At 41.1% G+C, this 20,625-nt stretch overlaps 2 protein-coding genes across 8 annotated transcripts in view; both read right to left on the bottom strand.

The window, feature by feature from the left end:
* Positions 1 to 5,495: 5,495 nt before the first annotated feature.
* Positions 5,496 to 17,432, bottom strand: TEX29 (testis expressed 29). 4 transcript variants are annotated; one of them, XM_081908319.1, is made up of 5 exons: positions 16,230 to 17,432; positions 14,085 to 14,195; positions 12,244 to 12,313; positions 10,144 to 10,257; positions 5,496 to 5,672 (listed from the first exon to the last, which is right to left on the bottom strand). In XM_081908319.1, exons 1-4 carry the CDS (start codon positions 16,414 to 16,416, stop codon positions 10,161 to 10,163), a joined length of 465 nt encoding a protein of 154 aa, XP_081764445.1. In that variant the 5' UTR covers positions 16,417 to 17,432; the 3' UTR covers positions 5,496 to 5,672; positions 10,144 to 10,160. The 4 variants fall into 4 exon arrangements, with proteins under 4 accessions (XP_081764445.1, XP_081764444.1, XP_081764446.1 ...); XM_081908318.1 differs by lacking the exon at positions 5,496 to 5,672 and adding an exon at positions 7,008 to 7,160; XM_081908320.1 differs by lacking the exon at positions 5,496 to 5,672 and adding an exon at positions 9,103 to 9,325 and having other exon boundaries at positions 12,244 to 12,283; positions 16,230 to 17,427.
* Positions 17,433 to 17,775: 343 nt separating this feature from the next.
* The window catches only part of ARHGEF7 (Rho guanine nucleotide exchange factor 7), an 83,713-nt gene continuing 80,863 nt past the window's right edge, over positions 17,776 to 20,625 (bottom strand). For 2 of the 4 annotated variants that reach the window (XM_081908184.1, XM_081908186.1), the window contains one exon: positions 17,776 to 19,827. In XM_081908184.1, coding sequence (XP_081764310.1) covers positions 19,705 to 19,827 — 123 coding nt within the window. In that variant the 3' untranslated portion in view covers positions 17,776 to 19,704. The remainder of the gene's footprint in view (positions 19,828 to 20,625) is intronic. The other 2 variants (XR_014167682.1, XR_014167683.1) reach the window with 1 other exon arrangement.

Raw genomic sequence — 20,625 nt, 5'->3', positions numbered from 1 at the left:
CCTCTGATTCTGAGCAATTTATAAATGTGAAATAAGTGAAAATATCTAGTGGGCTGGGAGACAGAGTCAAAAGCATGTGCCGATCAAAGCACATTTCCTGGTTATTGGGAACTGCTTACAAATTATGAGGCCTAGGAAAATACAAGGTTTCTCATCAGGTATTCTGGGAAGGTCAGTTTATTCACACATGTGGAATAGTAGAGAATGGAGTACTCAGAAAGTAGTATACTTTGGCCATTGCTAGAACGACAGGGATGGAACGGTTCCTTATTTAGAACCAAGCATGCCTACACACAACACCTCAAAAGGCCCACAAGATCTGCGTTTTCTGCAGCTATCCCAGCTTTGTTATCATGGGCAGAGATTTCTTTTGCAAGCCAAGCCCCGTTCTGTGGAACCCAGAGATGAAATAGGGAGATATCATTTAAATCTGTCCTTGTTGATAACATTACAGAATAGGGAACATGGCATCTGATGCTGACATACTGAGACATTTCCCACCTTGGAAACAAGAAGTCAAAATGATACCTTTCTTTTTTCCCTCCTCCCACCTGTCAAGATGGATACTGGAAGCCTCTCAAAACAACTGCTTCACTTCGCTTTGTGGTAAGAACAGCCCCTTTGTCTCATTTTAAGTACAATCCTGGCATTCAACTGCATTTTGTTTTATAGTTGCTTGGTTGTTTAATAATACAGTGATGTACCTCAAGTTTTCTTTCAGCCTTCAGTGAGTTATACCCAGTGCTTTTTTCCTCAGAAAAAAAGATGCATTTCCTCCAGAAGACCCATCAGGGAGCCCAAAGAGATCCTCTTCTCCTCTCCAGCCAGAGGCTTGCTGAGGCGATGGGAGCCTTCCACGCCTCAGCCAAGCAGCTTAACGAGCCCCCAGTGCACCTGTCTGGCTCATGTGAGCTGGAACAGCTGGGGCCTTGCTCAGCTGAGGTGAGGCTTTCCCACGGTCACTTGTTAGCTGGGAGGCTGAAGAGCCTCAGCAAAGCCCTGCTGTGCCTTTGGCTCATGAGGAGACCCTCCCCAGAGCCCTTGGACGATGTCCCTTTTGGGCTCCAGGGTGGGTCTCCTCATGAACTGGGAGCGCAATGGGGCTTTGCTGAGGACTGGTCAGATCCAGCACACTCTTATTATGTTCTTTGGTTTAGTTCCCACTTAATTCTTTGTGCTCCGGTCGCTATGTAAAAGGTGATCTTGATGCAACCGCTTGCTCTGCAAAAAGTAAATCTACAGGGTGACATCTAGTACAATGGTACCTCGGTTTATGAACTTAATTCGTTCCGGGAGTCCGTTCTTAAACCGAAACCATTCTTAAACCGAGGCGCGCTTTCCCTTAGGAGGCCTGCCCTTCTACCATTCGGATTCCATTTTTAGACTGAGGTAAAGTTCACAAACCGGGACACTACTTCCAGTTTTGCGGAGTTCATAAACCAAATAGTTTGTAAATAGGGCTGTTCTTAAACCGAGGTATTAGTATAGTGGTACCTTGTGTTACATACGTTTCAGGTTACATACGCTTCAGGTTACATACGCTTCAGGTTACAGACTCCGCTAACCCAGAAATAGTACCTCAGGTTAAGAAATTTGCTTCAGGATGAGAACAGAAATTGTGCTCCGGCAGCGCGGCGGCAGCAGGAGGCCCCATTAGCTAAAGTGGTGCTTCAGGTTAAGAACAGTTTCAGGTTAAGAACAGACCTCCAGAACGAATTAAGTACTTAACCCGAGGTACCACTGTACACCCATTGAAAGCAATGGATGTGTTCCGACTATCTCCCTTTTCACACACGCACACAGCATTTTTGTGGAACTGGGGTTATGCTGGTCTTCAGGAACAAGAAATACAAAACAATGGCTTTATTAAGCCCACTTGTTTGTTTGCAACCTTTTTTTATATAAAAATAAAAAATGGTGTTGCAGAAGAATTAAAGTTTTGCCTTTATACAAACACTATTCAAGGTGTGACACTGTTTTTCATGCTAAGAAAAAGTGACTTCTCTATTCCAAAAGAAAGAGAGAAAGTATGCAAGAGAGAATCAGAACTGGAAGCAGGTAAGAGGGGATTGAAAGCAACATAAATTAACTGGTGGCACCCTTTGAGTTCTCCTCAGTATAGTGCATTAAGCGCATTATGTATCAAAATATTAAGAAGGGCTTCTTCTTCTTTTTAAGTCCACTGTTATTGAACTTGAAACCTTTAATAGTGAGCAAAGCAGTGTTTTTCTTTAATATAATTTTACTATTGATTTCTTCATTCATTCAATCTGAATGATTCTGACAGTTTTTTGAAAAGATACATTACCTTGATGAAAGATGCAATATTTCGCATCCAAGGAAGCAAAGGCTGATAGCCTTGCCTCCTGTGCCATGGAACTGAATACTAAACTGCAGCTTCGTAGCATCAGCAAATGGAGCAATGCATTAAGTTTGCATTCTTTCATTATGCACCATCGTAAAGTATATATTAAAATGCAGGAGGTAACCAAGGTGGGACTATGTCTTCATCTTCTATTCATCTTGGTCCTCTCTAGAATAGCAGAACGCTATTTTCTTTGGCCATGATTTATGCAAGTTGGTTGGGGTCCCTGACGCACAGCCCGGCATGGAGGCGGGGAGGGGAGCAAGATTGTCCCACCTTGGTGCGGCTATGCTGCTGAGGGAGGCAGTGGCGTAGCGTGGGTTGTCAGCACCCGGGGCAAGGCAAGTAATTTGCACCCCCTAACCCGTGGATTTGCGCCCCCTAACCCTAACCCCGAGATGTTGCACCCGGTGCAGCCCGCCCCCCCTGCACCCCCCACGCTACGCCACTGGAGGGAGGAGGCCGTATGGTGACATCAGCACAGATGGGGACAGTGGGTTCCCCATGGCAGTCAATTCGGTGGGACCCCCCAAGCAGACCAGAGAGAAGAGTGCTATTTAAATAGGCCCACCCCCAGTTTGCTCACCCAGTCTGTCAAAAAAAGGTTGTTTTAGTTTTGTTTTGATTATTGAAAAAGCATCCAGTGAAGTTCCATGAACAACCAATGAGGGATTTCCCCCCACCACCACCACCACCAATTTCTTCATGGCCCCACTGGATAAAAATTCAATGGGGAGGACCTGTAAGGCAATACAGTGGTACCTCTGGTTGTGAATGGGATCCGTTCCGGAGCGGCGAAACCCAGAAGTAACCCTTTCTGGTACTTCCGGGTAGCCGAGGGACGCAACCTGAAAACTCGCAACCTGAAGCAAACGTAACATGAGGTATGACTGTATGGTAAAACAGCACTACCTGGTGTGTGCAGGTTGAGAAGCCTGGACTAAAATCAGATGCTGGAAATTAGTTCATATTCCAGTACTGTCTCACTCTGTACTATCACCGTGTTGTCACACCAGTTGATGCTGCAATGCACTCGCCCTTTTCATGCGTTGAAAAGAATGCATGTGAACAGAGAGTGTAAACAGTGTGGCGGTCCTGGCCCACTCATGGGGCAGGGTGAAGCAGCTGCTTAGAAGCAGCAGAGGCCCCTGAGGGGACACCCCCATGGATGCTCCACCAGTCACTCCATGGCTAATGCAAGAACCACTTCTCCCGCTGGTGATGAAGATGGTGGAGCAGGCAGAACAGCCATGTAGGATGCTACTTCCTGCTTCAACTCAAGTGGTGAGACTGGATGCACTGGCTGTGAAATGTGGACATACCTTCTCCAGCCCCAGTCTTCCTGTGTCAAACAGAAAGGTCAGAAGGTGTTTTCTTGATTTTAAAGTACGCTCAGCATCAAGTACACAACAGTATCAAGTACACTTAGAAGGCTCTTCATGATGAATGAACCCATCTTTAGGTACTAAGTAGGGTTCACAATTTCAGGGAATCTGACCACATCTTTAGCTATCAAACTTGATTCTACGATAAGAGTGAGTGAGCTGGTGTCAGAAAATGGCAGCCAATCTGCTCAGCAGCTTAATGAAGTATGCTTCCTAGGAGCAGGAAGGCATCATACCGACTGTGTGACTGTCAGTGAAACAAGCAAGGATGTAGACACAGCACTGCTGGATCAGGGGAAAGTAGGAAAACTGAGGCAGAGTGTGTGCGACATCTTGTTTAACAAGGTGGGAAACAAAGGGCAAACATGGAAGGGCCATCTATCCCCTGCTCCTTACTCCAGACAACCAATCAATGTGCCAACCGAAGTGAACTGCAGTTGCAAGCTGGATTTTGCATTGCGAATGTATCCAGTTCTCTTTTGAACTTTTTCAACCAATGTTTATTCCAGGGAGACTATTCTAGAATGTTGTATCAGCAACCATTGGAAACGTTCTTTGGATTTCAACTCTAAATTCCATGTTGCAGTCACCGGAGTTTGTACACACAACATTCTTTGACCTAATTAGGTGGCTTTCCTATTATCCATTGCTAATATATTTACTGAATAGCATCATATCTTCTCTTAGCCTCATTTCCAAGCTAAAAAGGACAAGCTCCCTTTAATCTCTTGTCACAAAATGAATTTGGATGAAATTATCTAAACCAGCTAATATTATTTAGTTCTTTTATCTTCTTCATTGTGCTCTCTCAGTCTCTCGTTCTCTGGCAGGAATCTAGACCAGCTTTCTTTCCTATTGAACTTGGTTACTAACAATGGACAATACTATTCCAGATGTAACCTCGCCAGTGTCTTATACAAAGGTCCCAACCTTCTCCTGTCCTTACTAAAAATGCATTGCCTAATTAATCCAATTATGTAATCTACCCTCTTTGTATAATCATCACATTATACTTTTTTCCCCATGCAGGAGGATGTAATGGTGCTTACCACCGGCTCAGCCTTCCACACACTCAGCAAACATTTGCACATGCAAGTTTATGGATGTAGGTTCCATGCAATGGGCAGCGCTGCCTTTTGCAGGGTTTCCAGCTGCGCAGAGAGCAGCTACAATATGCATAGGCCAAGAACAGAGACAGCAGGCACAACCCCCCAGTTGGTCTGTTGACAATTCTGTGATCTCTTCAGTCTGCTCCTGGATGCATTCGCTAAAATTCTTATATCGTTGTCCTTACAATAACGATCAGTTACTTGAGCTGTTGAATTCGGTTCTTTATTTCTCCACCCGGTGAAGTCATACAATTAGTGTTGACTCCAGATCTTGGGTGGGTCTGTGGTTGGAGCCTAAGCAGAACACCTCCATTCCTCCTTGTTCTTCTGACCACACCCTCTTGCAACAATTTGGTCCTCTGCCCAAAGGGCAAGGCAAGTGCAGACCTTCTCTTTGCATTGCTCCTAAATTCAGAGAGTGCCATTGAACAGGGAGCAACCATGAGGAAGAGGAAGGATGCGTCGGGGAGATACCCTCTGCTAAGTTGAAGGCTTGAGCCCTATGATGCCAACCTTTGATGCCCTGCATCTGGTTCACACAGTGTATTTTTTTTAAAAAAAACAAACCATCGTGTTAGCAATGCCTCCCAACTTTGAATTTATTTGCACATGCCATACTCGCTCCACCTCCTGCTGTTCGATTGTCCAGATTTCTGCATAAACTTTCTTACAGAGATAATTACATGATTCTGTCTAGGCCAGCCAAGTATGAATTTCTGTGAAATTCTTATTCAAATGCTCCACTTGAATGAAAGTGCATGGATCGATACAGTCATTCTGTGTTGAGCTTTCATCAAACCTTCTTAAAGCTACCTATTTGAAGAAAGAAAGAAAGAAAATACTACTTTTTCCATAAAATTAAATCTAAGTTGTGTCCACACAAAGGGGAAAAAACACCCTCAGCAGTAAGGTAGAAATTAACCTAATCGAAATTATTGGATGAGAACAGAATGCCACAGGATCTAATTCATGTACAATTCATATACTGATGATAGGTTTTACTGGACCAAGTGAATGTATTTAAAATATTGAACATTAAGACCAAAGTTCAGCCAAGTCGACAGCTGAGTAACCATTTTTTAAATGAAATTCATTATTGTTGCCCTGGCTAGTCTTTAACTACAGGACAAGGAAATAGAAGCTCCCCTATAGTCAAACTACCCCAAACATTAACCCTTTAATCATCTTTTAACTTGACCACTTCCACATTCTAGGATGACAGGAGGTGAGGGACTTGACTAATATAGTGAAAAACAGCAGGATTTAGCTAGATGTTGCAGCTGATCAGGAAGTTATGGGATGGTAGTGTAAAAGGCCTCTTCCACATAAATCTCCATGTATTAACATGGGATGGTATTTTTCAAATGAAAAGGAAAATGCAAATTGCAGGATGCTATCCATTTGAATAGATTCCCCTCCCCTATTGTTACCCTGTTAAGCTCTGCTGGGACATGGAATAAGCAAACTGTACAAATATGAATACAGTAGGGTGCTTTCTTGGGGCTTGCAGAATTTGCAGATTACTACTGAGTGTGGTGAAGTCATTATTTTTCTCTTAGTCAGGATGTCTGGTTTTTCCTCTTTGAAAGCACAGTATTCAAACCCAACCAAAGTGAACTGCAATTGCTGCGTGCTTTGCAAAATCTGGTGCAGAACAATTTACACTGGCCAGAGTTGCAGATGAACGCACGTATCAAAGCAATTTCAGAATGTTCATGTTCAAGATTTTCCTGCTCTGTATAAGCTTTGTAAATTGTTTTTTTTTTTTCCTTCAGAGATGCTTGGCATGCTGGGTTTTGCAGGTCTGTCTTCCTGCCACACATTCTACACCTGGACGGTTCTATAATTGATAACATAATTATCAGCAGAGTCATATTACTTCACCTGGAACATTCTCAACCATTTATCACAATGTTGATCTTTATTTTAAACATAAAAAAATCGGGCGATCATTTATGTCTCCCGTGCTCTTTGTATTTATTCAAGAATATTTAACAGGAGACAAAAGGTGACTTATTCATTATTCATCCCGAACAAGGCAAGTATGGCAATTTGAAAAGCCTGACATTTGAGCTTTTTGCCAACACTAGCAAAATTATATCCTTCCCATTGTAAATCAATGAAGTAGAATCATTGTGCACAAAAGAATTAAATTGCCTTGTCACTTTAATAAGGCCACCTTATATACATCCTTCAGCCAGTGCCATTGAGCAAAGAAAGAGTGCTTCCTTTGCCTCAGCTGCCTTAGATCTCAGTAGGCTTTCCAATTAAACGAACATCCTCTTAGTCTTTTGCAGCACTCTGGGCAAAGAGGAGGAATGAAGTTAGGATGGCATTGGCACAAACCTTGTATCAATGGCACATACCCAGTGGCGTAGCATGGGGGGTGCAGGGGGGACCGGCCGCATCGGGCGCAACATCTGGGGGTTAGGGTTAGGGGGCGCAAATCCACGGGTTAGGGAGCACAAATCCACGGGTTAGGGAGTGCAAATTACTTGCCTTGCCCCGGGTGCTGACAACCCACGCTACGCCACTGCACATACCTATCAACATGAATTAACACTCACCTTTCCTCCCTAATTTTTTTTTGGGGGGGGGGCAAACTTTTAACTGGTTTACCCATTATCAAAATGCGAGAGAAGCACTTGGAAAAAAATCCATTGAAGATTTTGCCCTCTGGGATACAAATATTAGTATCCTGGACAGACCGTGTCAGTACCACCAAGACATCATGTCCAATCAAGCTGAATGCAAATGGCATGAGAAAGAATGGGAATAATTTTCTGTATTGCTAACCTGCGACTCTGTTATTATAATCAGAACTGGGTCCGTCCCTCCTTTTGCTAGCCTAACCCCTTTCAGCACTTCTCTCCCTAGAACGTTAACCTTTGGCGTTGCTATTTTAGTTCTCCGAGACAAACAGCGATTTGATGATTCAGAATCAATGGTCCTCCTCATCCATTGAATCCATTGCACACTGACATTCATGGAGCAAAAGTGTATACTTAAAGTACATTTCCCCCGTCCTTGAGAAAGAGAAGGAGATGGGAGGGAGAGAATACTGCCATTAATTTCTCTCCTAGGGCAGTCTTTTAATAGAATCTTCATATTTCAAAACATGTTCAAACTGCTGCAACCTCAAATTTATGTGGGGCATCAATATTTGGCATTGTTTTGATATTGTTCTGAAATATAGATAATGGAATGGTTAAGAGGGGTGGGTGGGAAGGAGGGAGCAAAATAAGACCATGGCAAGGAGCCTTGAATAGTCTCAATGCCGCCAACATTTCAAGTTTTCGTCAGAAAATGTTAATGCCAAATGACCTTTTTTCTGAAGGGCGTTTTGAGGAGACCAGGCGAAAAGATCATTTCTGTAATATGGTTACCATAGTGATCAGCCCTTTTTAAAAGGCTGGAGGGGGGGTGGGAGAATGGATGTACATTTGCAATCAACTAGTGACTATAACAACAAATGGGCTTGATAAAGCAACACTTTGAATTTAATTCCAAGCAACAAGGATAGCGGGGAAGAAAAGAAGCTATTCAAGGAGGTGGACAAAAGGGACCTTTGGTAACATTTATGATGAACTGGGAAGCATTTTGCTTGAAAAGGATATACTTGAACATAATAGCAGCCAGGTTTCTCTTCCCAGCTATGATTTCACCATACGTACTGGAATAATGAAACATGTGATGCAGTGATTCTCAAACTGTGGGGGTTGGGGCGACAGATCTACACCATACATTTAAAGGGCAGGACTTCCCCCAAGGAATCATGGGAACTGTAGTGTTTACCCTCACAGATATACAATTCCCAGGATCCTTCACAAACCACAGTTACCAGGATACTTTGGGGGAAGCCATGCACATTGAATGTGTTTTAAATGTGCGGGGGAATCTACTGTAATGTGTCAAGAAACACCAGTGTGCTAAGAGATCAGCAGATATATGAACATAGGGCCATTGCTCCATCTACCTCAGTACTGTCTACAGCAGCTTTCTCACCCATGGGTTTCCAGATGTTTCCGGACTACCACTACCATAATCCCTGACTGCTGCCCCTGCAGTATGTTAAGTGGAAAAAACAAGTCCCCATTGATTCTAGAATAAAACATCATGTGTACACACCCTTTGGGAAAGATTTTGAACCAAGCTTTTTTTTTTTACAAAATTTTATTTTGTGTGTGTGCGCACCATGCACACACCTCCCCTTCCAACACAACTCCATAACTGCCTCCTAGGATTTTTTCTTTTTTTCCTTTTCTTTTTAATGGGCATGTTGCAGCTATTCTAAAGCAAGCACAGTAAGATTTTAAAAGGGCACAGTTGGTATTTGTTTAATAAGACCCTATTGTTTCAGGAGTCAGCGCTGGGCAGGCTCTTAGTAAGCAATGAAGTCATCACGGCCAAATTAAATCCAAGTTTGGTGTCCACTTCTGTCTTGCCATTCTACAATTCATTGAGAGCTAAACAGAACAAAATGACTTGCTTTAGAATCAATCAAATCCAGAAAAAGAGAGAGAGAGAGAGAGAGAGAGAGAGAGAGAGAGAGAGAGAGAGAGCGCAATTCTTTTTCTGACATGTCCACTTCCAGTACTAACCCTTCCTGTCTCAATCAGTACTTTGAGTGCTATCTGCTGGAAAGTTAATTGATTGATTGATTGATTGATTGATAATCCACACGTTCATAAAAATATACTGTATCAAGGTAGTATACAGCATTTAAGAATAAAGTCAGCAATAAGCATCCATTAAAACATAATCAAAACAACAGTCAGTTTTGCTTCTCTCTCTTTCTCTTTTTTCCAATCTTCAATTCAGTTCTCTGCATTTTTTTTAAAAAAAAAAACAACCTCATGAAATGTCTTTAAAAATTTGGTGCAAATTTCTCCTAACACATGTTTGTCTGTGATTCTGACTAATGGACACATTTTTGCTAGCCATTTCTCCTAATATTAGGCATTTCTGAATGTTATGTTTACTAATATTTTTTTATTCATGCACAGTTTCTTCCAATGCATGCCTTAAAAAAAATAAAAATTGGTTGGTTTGAGAACTGCATTGCAAAATTCCAGCGGAAGTCAGTTCTGTTCCAGGGGCAAGGACAGATAGTCGTAACCAATGTCTAAGCAACCACTCACATGTGTGTATTTAAATAAAGTTGTGGCCAAAATCATGCCAAAAACCTTAAACAAAAATTGATGTGTGAGTTATTGGGGGGTGACTTGGGGACCTCGACACGCAATTGCTTCCACAGGGCAACACACACACAAAAACCACTTACTTTTCATATACCTGGAGCTAATCTTCATCAGACTCTGCAGAACTGTCACTTTCATCTGATGAACTTTTCACTTCATCCTCTAAAGATGACTTTCTCTTTTTACCTGCGCAACAACTGTTTTGAAATTTTGTTATTTGCTGTTAATAATAACCAGGGTGGATTTGATTTGAATAAAATTGATTTAAATCATGTCAGTAAGAATTGATTTAAATCATTTTTTTACAGAAAGACTTATTCTTGCTGGTATAATCTATAATTTACAACCAGATGAAGGTTTCATGTTTGGAATAATAAATTTTCAGAGTAGATTTTACAGTTATATCAAAAATTACTGATTTGGTTATACTGTTAGAAGATAGACAGATAATTATGAAATTATTGTGAGGTTTAATAAGTTACCTGTTTATATTTGGACAACTTTTCTGCTGTACTTTATTGGAAGGAGAAAAATAATCATTTCCTTAATAACAATTTAAACAATTTAACTAAAACAGTAACATTATAGCATATGTATCCGTATTTGTTAACTGATTTGGTTAAACAATAAAAAGAAAAATTTAGACTAAGTTTTAGGCACATATGGAAAACTTAGAAAACAAATACTGGTACTTATTTCCTGATGAATAGCATTTGGATTATAATGTAACTTAAATAGAAACTATCTTTAGAAAGATTTTTCCTCCAAAAGCATTTTATTTTAAAAATTAAATTTAAATTTTAAAAAATCTGTTTTAAATTTTAAAAATCTGGTTTTTTAAATCATTTTTATCCACCATGATAACAATAATAATAGTGCAAATTCCACACTGCACTGTTGGATTGAGGCGGACTTTATGTTAAACCAGTGGTTTTCAAACAGTTTCAGGAATCCCTGGATTTTCTCAAAAGCTCATTAGCAGCTCCTCAGCTTGAAGATCAGTAATACTAGAAGAGCAGTTTTACAGTAGACCTGTGTGACCATACTGGGCATTGCACAGCAGAGGGTGCCACAACAATGCTGTAGAACAGAGTGAATGAGGCGGAATGTGTGTGCCAAAATTTAGCATCGCCCAGGTCACCACCAAAATTTGAGAGCCCGAAGTCCGCCACTGATACAGGCCAAGTTTCCCCAAATATTAAAATTTTAAAACTCATTCTCTATCACTGATCTCACCCTGCAGTGTGCAGTCCCAAGATAATATTGGGTTCATGCGCTTTTATGTCAGGGGTGTTCCAATGTTTTGCCCTCCAGCAGTTTTGGACTACAATTCCCATCAGCCCTAGTCCACATGGCCTATGTGGGTGTGTTGGGATTTGTAGATCACATCATTCAGAAGGCCACAGGTTACCCACATTTTGCTATCTGAGAAACCATTACTTACAGGTGCTTCTTGATTGAATGGGACCCTGATCTTACCTGTAGTTAAGCTCTTAATAGCCTTTTGATGAAAACACACACATAAAACCAAAGGAAATTGCCTTGCTTGTCCCAGTGCAGCATGCTGATTAATTTAGGAATCTAAATTTAGAATTATACTGGTATATCTTGGTGTGATGTATTCCCTCTATAGGGGAATTTTTTAATGTCTACCATTTTATTAGGTTTTCATGTATGTTGGAAGCTGCCAAGAGTGGCTGGGACAACCCAGTCAGATGGACAGGGTGCAAATAATAAAATTATTATTATTATTATTATTATTATTATTATTATTATTATTATTATTATTATTATTATTATTTCCCACTCTTCCACATAGACCACCAAACAAGAAAGCCCCCTCTTCCAGATGCAACCAGTTTAAGATATTACAAATGATCTAAACTTTCTTTCAAAGAAAAGAAAAGCATTTTATAGGCTTTAGATGGAACTATCCCATTCATTTATTCAATCAGTCAGTCCAAAACCTATAGCCCTCAGCCACACATCTCTCAATCTCCTCCTTTTGGTGGATCTCATACCTTCTTTCATGAATCAATATGAAGAAAAAAATAAAATCCTGCTCTCCTTTTCTAAACTATAACATTAGAAACGTTTTCTTGGGGCTAAATCCTGGAATATTTTAAGTAACTCATGGGAGGCCAATATTTAGCTAATCAAGTTTGTATAAATCGTCAACTTACCTATACAGCACAAATATACAGAAGGCCACCATGACGATCACTATTAAGCAAATAAACGCTTTCATGTATTCTAAAAATAAAAATGCAACTTTCTTCAAATTTCTGACAGGGTGAAGTGTTAATATTGAATTTATTTATCTTCTTTATAAAGGACAGCTTTGCTACAAGCATGCAATGGAGAGTTACGTGGTCACTACAAGCACAGCAGTTGCCTACCTTACCTTGTGGTCTGTGCCACTGATTAAAACAGGCCTCTGAGAGTCATCCTGTTCTGCCTAATCCTATAGATAAACTTCCCTTCAAAGCGATTGAAACCATCTTCTGAACTGAAAAGGTATAGTTGACATCGTCAGACTTTTCCTGTGTGGCACAGTCTTCACTTTAAGAGGAGAGATGGTTCTCTCATTTATTTATTTTTTAAAAGGGCCACATTAACCAGGATATTTCCCCTCCCCCAAATCATGCGCACATACGCAACTGTATATTTAGGCAACATTTCAGTTAAGGAGAGCTTCATACACAGCCTGTTCGGGTTTGTCTAAATGATGAAAGGACTGCAGTCATGAATGTTGAAGTCCATGGCCAGCCATTTATCCTGTATTTGAAGGAGTCAGCTCTTTGAAGCATTGACAGGTCCAAATAGTTTAAAATATTGCAGTTAAAGTTAAAGAACCAAAACACTTGGACAGCCCAAAGTTTTCCCCACTATCATGAAATGCATTCTACTTCTATTTAATTTATAGTAAAGGTAAAGGGACCCCTGACCATTAGGTCCAGTCGTGACCGACTCTGGGGTTGCGGCGCTCATCTCACTTTACTGGCCGAGGGAGCCGGCGTACAGCTTCCGGGTCATGTGGCCAGCATGACTAAGCCGCTTCTGGCGAACCAGAGCAACGCACGGAAATGCCATTTACCTTCCCGCCGGAGCAGTACCTATTTATCTACTTGCACTTTGATGTGCTTTCAAACTGCTAGGTTGGCAGGAGCAGGGACCGAACAACGGGAGCTCACCCCGCCGCGGGGAGTCAAACCGCCAACCTTCTGATCGGCAAGTCCTAGGCTCTGTGGTTTAACCCACAGTGCCACCCGCGTCCCTTAATTTATAGTAATTATTTCTAAATCTGAATTGGCACATATAGATTGGCCTATGCAAATTTTATGAAGATCTGTGTCCTCTGTTTGATGATGTGGTCATCCTACCAGCCGTGCAGGCCAGTTGAGTTGGGGAGCTGCTGTGGCCAAGGCCCATTTAAGTAGCCAACAAACAAAGCAGGTGCTCAGGTCCTGCTAAGGCCCTGCCAAGTCAGAAGCAGCACTTACCGCCTCCATCTAGTGGAGACCCACAACCAATGGGATTGTAGCCCTGAATCCCAACAGGTTTATTCATCTGAGTTCAGATGGGCCCAGCCAGGTTGAAGGCAATCCACACTGCCTCTGAACTGGCTCTGTGCCTCAGAGTCCCATGTTGCAACTGTGCATAGGATTATTTGGTATTCTCCTAGGTATTCGTTTTCACTGCATTTTGTTCTATCCTATATTCCAGAAAGTTGGCTCCCAAGGCACTTTGCAACTCAATTCCAGTGCAAAGAGAACACTGAAAATGCAATGCTGTATCACAGCTCCTTGTTTTTGTGCAGTAATTGCCAAGTTAATTTGTGGCTGTCCCAGGAAATCTGCTTTCTAGAAGCAGCCACAAAGGGATGGCAATAATAATAATAATAATAATAATAATAATAATAATAATAATAATAATAATAATGTTCTTACTTGAAGAAAGGGGAATTTGCTCTAAAGGTTGGCAACTGGGCTTGAGTTTGGGCTACAAAATTATAGTTACTTACGTGGTACAGCTTTCTTATAGCACGTTTGTTTGTGGAAACAGCACCCCAACTCTGAACACTCAATTCTTGATACATTTTCACGGCATATTTCATAAAAGGGGAATTCACATACTTCAAAAAAGAGAAACACCCAAAGGCCCAAAGTGAATTGCAAGCATGATTTTTAAATAGATCTATTCAAATAAGTTAAGAGTTTTGCACTGCTGTTCTATTTGTTTTAAATAGATTACGAGCTGCATTCAATAGCCTCAATCCTAAAACCTCATATCCAAAGACTTTTTGCACATATGTGGATCTGTCTTGCTCCCATATGACTGATTTGGGACAGGGAAACCAAACTTCTCACAAAATGTCTGTGTCAAGTGGAATGCAAACAGCAGACAGATATTGTAAGACACTTCTGCACACAGATTTCTATGCTGAAGTTAACGCAGCAGGTCAAAGTAAATGGGAAATGAGTCACTTGAGCTGAGGGACAGGATGAAGCCCCAAAAGACTAGATTCCAGCCATACCCGTTCCTCTCAATAGTTCTTCAAGTCGGAAGTTTCTTTTTCTGTACTCCTGCATCTCCTGACCCATGTTTCCCACTGACACTTCCTTTGTGGTTCTACGTACTGACCTTTGCCAAGTAGACAATGGAGACTGTAACTCAGCAGCTTCTCAACAGATATGGATGCCATGAACCACAGTGTCCTTCTGGACTGGCTGTTCAGGATAGAAACTCTGGCACACTTTCATTGCTACCTAGTATGCCCCACAGAAGGCAGTGCTTGTGGGACCATTACTCTGCCAGCATCCTGTGCATATTTGCAGGACCATATTTTGGAACACAGCAGGCAGATCATTGACCCACCAAGCTCAGTTTTGTTGACAATGAGTGGTAGCTGATCTCTGGGGTCTCAGGCAAGAGTCCTTCCTTGTCCTACCTGAACATGTCAGGAATTGGACCAAAGATCTTTTGTATAAGAAGCAAATACTCAACCGCTGAGCTATAGTGGCTCTCTCCCATCCTCTCTATGTGAGAGCCCTTCACATATTTGACAATGGCTACCATATTGCCTCTTTTCCAGGATAAAGATACTCCTTCAAACATTCCTCATTGGACTTGGGTTTCCTAGCCCCTTTAGGGCTGGGCAATATCTGGTTTTCAAGTTGTGAAATTTCAGCAGCTAAATACTGCAATATGATATCATGTCTGACTCTGGTATGTATCACGGCTGCTTCTTCCTCCATGCCCAGCCCTACAAAGCTCCCATAACACTCCAGCTCACACAAGCTAGAGGAGCATTGGGACTTCATTCAATTGCTCAGCTGGGGGACAGGAGCTTTCCTTAAAGGCACAAGCAAGCAGGCAGATGGAGCCCATCTGCAGGCAATTTGAGCTGCCGTGTTTTAGCACCAGCTCAAATTGTCTGAAACTGGTATCGTTATCTGAATGCCATACCAGTTTCAGACAATCTATGCACATATGTAATTTTTTTATTTGAAAAATATATGTTCAAAGATGCCAGTTTCAGCAGCCCCTTTGCTCTTGTATGTGTCCATTTGCATGCACTCTTCCCATTTTTAACAGTTTTATATGTGGTTGCCACCAGAGGGAGCTCCCCAGCAGATAATATAACACCTGTACAACTTTTGCCAGAAATCTTACGGTGGTGGCCTCAATTGGAAAGAACGATTGAAAACTTTTCCTGAAATAATTGAATCATCATTGTTTCAGCCAGGAACAGCACAGCTAAGAGCAAAATTAGTCCACAAATGTTGTAAAAGATGTTTGTTTTTAGCACGATTCTCCCCACCCCCATTTGCTTTGATCTGCTTGAAAACATAGATTTTATTTATTCCATTAAGGACTTCCAGCAGCGAGGCATAGCTGAATGGCTTTCAAACAGAGAGCTAGGGAAGCAGCTTGTGTTAGTGTAGTAAAGATTGTTTTATTATGAACAACAGGTTGGATACAACTCTGTACTATTAAAACACAGAGGAAAAAACCAAGGTTTCCAGAACACTTCCTGTGTAACTTAATTTGTTCTGTATCCCAACAGTGAACGTGAATATAGTGCAAAGTTAACTTGACCACCTCTTGTAAAAAGTCATCTTTAATCAGTTAATGGCAGCAAAGCAGTAGTTTGCTAACTTCTTACCTGCAAACCCGTAACGGAGGAAATTAGTATTTCGTTTTTCCAGCCGATGAGGCAAGGGTGGAGATTGTATTGCCCTGTCTAACTTCAGAGGCGAATGAACACACAAGCCAGGAGGAGACCACAATGTTAGGCAATACATTAAGAAAATAAGCCTTGGGTTCTGCCCAAGTTCTTCCAGGTCTTTCATTAATGGGCTTAATTATACTGATCCGTAAAAAAATATTTAATGCAGTCATGTAAACAAAAACAACAACGGCTACATTCTTGTGGATTTGCCAACAGCTTTGATTCGTAAGTTCTTTCAGGAAAAAAATACTCAAGATATTGGTTAAGTGCTACTATTTCCATACATTTAGCAGGTGGCTGATCTAGCTAGTGTGGAAACCTGCCTTGACCCCCCTCTGATGCTTTCTCTCCACCAAGTCTGCCAAATGATCTCCCCGCTGTCATGGGGAACAACTAAAGGATGCTGCAAGTTGTGACATCACAGTTGACTGTGTGTTGTCATTAAACTGGTTGCCTAGGGTACTGAAGGTTGAGAGGATACGGGTATGGAAGTAAAAAAATGCAACACAAAGCCTGAGCAAAGAAAGGAGAAGATGAGGTTTGTAGCTCTCTCCCCGGACTCCTGCAAAACTGCCCATGGCTTGGAGAAGTTATCTCCTGCTTCTAGCTGAGGAGGCTGTACCACATTGTCCATACAGGGTATACTGCTAAGTTAACAGGAATTGAGCAGACTATGAAGCCTAAGGCTAAAGTGCCAGGTGGAGGGAAGCACATTCAGTACTGGTACTGGTGAAGATTACAGCACAGACACTAGAAATTGATGAGCTGGCTCCCTTTATATGAATGTAGAAATCTCTCTCAACTTGGGGTTGGGGATCTAGCCACCCAAAAAATGATTATGTACTAGTTCCTTTTGTGGCTGAAAAGCCGGGAAATTCCAGACATGCAGAGGGTTGCAATGAGAGAACAGGACTATTCATTAATGTTTTCCCCATTCCCTAGATTGCGGGATGATCTCTCCAAGAAAACTCAGCTTTCCAAGGCAAATACATATTTGTTCTCCAAAACTGATACCATTTTTAGCCTGTCTTAATGCTCCTCTTTTAATGGGGTGGAGAAGTACATGTTTTTTGTGTTTATTTATTTTTGTTTATTTGGGGGGCATTTTTATATTTGAATTCCTTGCAAGTCGCTTTTCCTCCCAGAAAGATATTGGGGGGGGGGGGAATCATAAATAAAAATAATGCACCATATCTCAAAAGTGTCAAAAGGTAAGCCTGGGGAAACTTGTTGAAAGTTTCGATTGTAAGCTCCTCAAGGCAAGGGACTGTCCTTTTAAGCTCCTGCACGTTTGCACTAACATATACTGTGCAGTAATGTAATGTCAAACAGGGTTAGTTCCAGGACTGGGATTAGTTCCTATTTCCAAATTCACAACACCACTGCAGTATTTAGATATTTAGCCCCATGAAATTTACTCCCACTCCTGAAATTATGTGTGTATGAAGGCAGTTCATAAAATAAGCAGCCACATAAGCCCTTTATCGTCACAATAAACATTTATTTCCAACGGAAGTATAGCTGCCCATTTCTGGTTGCTGACAGCGAGAAACAATAAACAGCTGATTCTTATTGCTTCGTGGGTAGGGAATGTGGATTGCCTGTTTGATGGAAGAATCAACCATACAGCATACAGTATCAGAGACGTGTCATCTTTTAGGGGTGACATTATAAGAAACACAAGAGCTACCTCCTTAGATGGCACCCCTAATGTTGGGATCGCTCCTCCTGTAACATGCAGTAAAAGCAATCTTGACTTCTGATCTCATCACAAGTGTTCCCCCCTACTCCAAATCACCAGCTGAGGGGCAGGTAAAGTAACATATGTGATGCTATTAAGAGTCAGGCAAAAGTTTTACTACACAATAAGGCAGGGGAAGAGCTCAGAACAAGGGTGCGTTCTGCTGCAGGATCCTGCCTAGACTCAGCAGTAAGACTGATATTTAACACCACCAGGAGTCAAATCCCTTAGTTCCTTTGTCTTCAAGAAATGTTACGCAACCTTCAGTCTGACGCACTGACATGGTACATGATCACAATGGTAATTTAAAAGTATATACTGCCCAAACTGCACGTCATAGAGTCCCTGATTACCAACACATTGCAGAGTCCCAGGCTGCAACCCAAAATGTCACAGTGCCGCGTTTCACCGTAACAGCCATTTTATACGGACAGAGAAAACTAAAGAGACTTATTTTCATAAAGCACTGGGGTTTTCCCCTCATTCCTTTCTTTTTTATTTATTACTTGTATAAAGGGAATGGAGGTTATGTGGACTATAATTTCATTTGATCTTAAAGGATGGAGGGGATGATTTCTGCACAGTAGTGGAAGATCAAATGTCAGTTCTGAGGTTTGAGTTTTGCAAATGCTTTACATGCATACATTAACCTAAACTTGCTACGATCATGATAAAAATAAATAATACATTTTTTTCCATCCCAAAACAAAAACAAAAAACCCCTACACACACTTGATTGGGACTTTTTGTTTTGACAGCAGTGCTTGAGTGTTCAATTAAAATACTAGCCAGCTGTATGTTAAAAGTATATGCACAACCATAAAAAAAAACGTACTACACAAATCATCTAATAACTAGCCATTAAAAAAACACAAGAGCAAGTACATCCACCTTTAACTAGTAATTCTGCATATTGGCATGCCAAAAGAAACTTAACTGTCTGTCTTTGGATCTTTAAGATGCTAACTTGAATACAAAATGGTGTCAATTGTCACTGCATTGACAGCTTGGTGTTTTTAAAAAGCGTGTTAAAATTGTGTCTGAAGCTTTAAACAGACATAAATAAATTTAAGTTATTAAAACAGGCTGGTGAATACTGGGAAATAGGTAGGGAAATTACAAAAAAAAATTGCAACTAACATCTACTATGTCTAGAACAATTTAAAACAATCCAACTTGGAGCAGAATTTTCAGTAAATTTTAGAAGAGCATCAGGCACTGCCATGTCTGTCTGCTGCAATCATTACAGGAAGAAACTATAACACTATATCAGCCCTGATACATTGATCACATATGCATTCAAAATTACAGATAATATTTACAAAGTGTTTTGGGGGGCGGGTTGGGTGGGGTCATGGACTGCTTAGCCAGCTGTTGCACTTGCTGCAAAAATGAGGTAATTTAAATGCACACAAGTTAATTCTAGTTCAGTTCAGGGTCCATGCTATCTACACTTAAGTACAGACAGCTTAAGTGAATGGATTATTATTATTATCATTATTATTATTATTATTATACATTGTAAGAAATAAAAATAATTTGATCCAGTTAAGTCCTACTTTGTAGTGCTTGTTATGCAACACTGACTAAATGTCAGAAGACTTCCCAGCTTGATTTGACAACTGGTCTTTCAATAGAAAGAAAAAGAAAAGAACAACAGTAAGTTTGTTATAAATTGGTTTCATCCCAAGATGGATCATTCATACTCTTTAGAACTTTCCGGACAAGTTTTTCCAACTCCTTGCGAGCTCTTTGTTCTTCTTCCAGAGACTTCTTCATCTTTTTGTTATCCTAACAAACAAAAGAGAAACATATCTTGGTAACTTGGTCTGAACAGCTGGAAGATTAGTTTCTCATCGAGATGTTTGTATAAGGAGAAGACATGAGGATCTCATGGAGCACTAGTCTGTTGCTCTGTAATATTATCCAGGGACCAGAGATATTTTGCCTCATGAGGTAAAAAAACACTTCTACATCAGTAGGCCCAAGCCACAAATGGAAGAAAAGGTATCATATTAGAAGGGGCTCAATTTTAAGTACATGAACAATGTTAAGTAAATAGTTATAAAGTATAACTATTTATTGGGTGGCACTGTGAGTTAAACCACAGAGCCTAGGACTTGCTGATCAGAAGGTTGGCGGTTTGAATCCCCACAATGGGGTGAGCTCCTGTTGCTCGGTCCCTGTGCCTGCCAACCTAGCAGTTCGAAAGCGCGTCAAAGTGCAAGTAGATAAATAGGTAAACAGTGTTTCCGTGTGCTGCTCTGGTTCTCCAGAAGCGGCTTAGTCATGCTGGCCACATGACCCAGAAGCTGTACGCCGGCTCCCTCGGCCAATAAAGCGAGATGAGCGCCGCAACCCCAGAGTTGGTCACGACTGGACCTAATGGTCAGGGGTCCCTTTACCTTTACTATAACGGGGGGAACTCCACAAAACATTAAAATCATGGCAGTACTCGAAACTTAACATATCTCCAAAAATAATAATCTTGTACACGGTAATGCTGAAATGTGGGAGGAAGTTATCTGTCCTGTCATCACAAGAATTTCCACTTGCACAACGAGACTTTCCCACCTCTACTACCCCTGT

Source organism: Podarcis melisellensis (assembly GCF_964234715.1).
Source record: "Podarcis melisellensis genome assembly, chromosome: 4".
Lineage (NCBI taxonomy): Eukaryota > Metazoa > Chordata > Lepidosauria > Squamata > Lacertidae > Podarcis > Podarcis melisellensis.
Note: the sequence above shows the minus strand (reverse complement) of the source record. Positions and strands in the feature narration are given on the sequence as shown.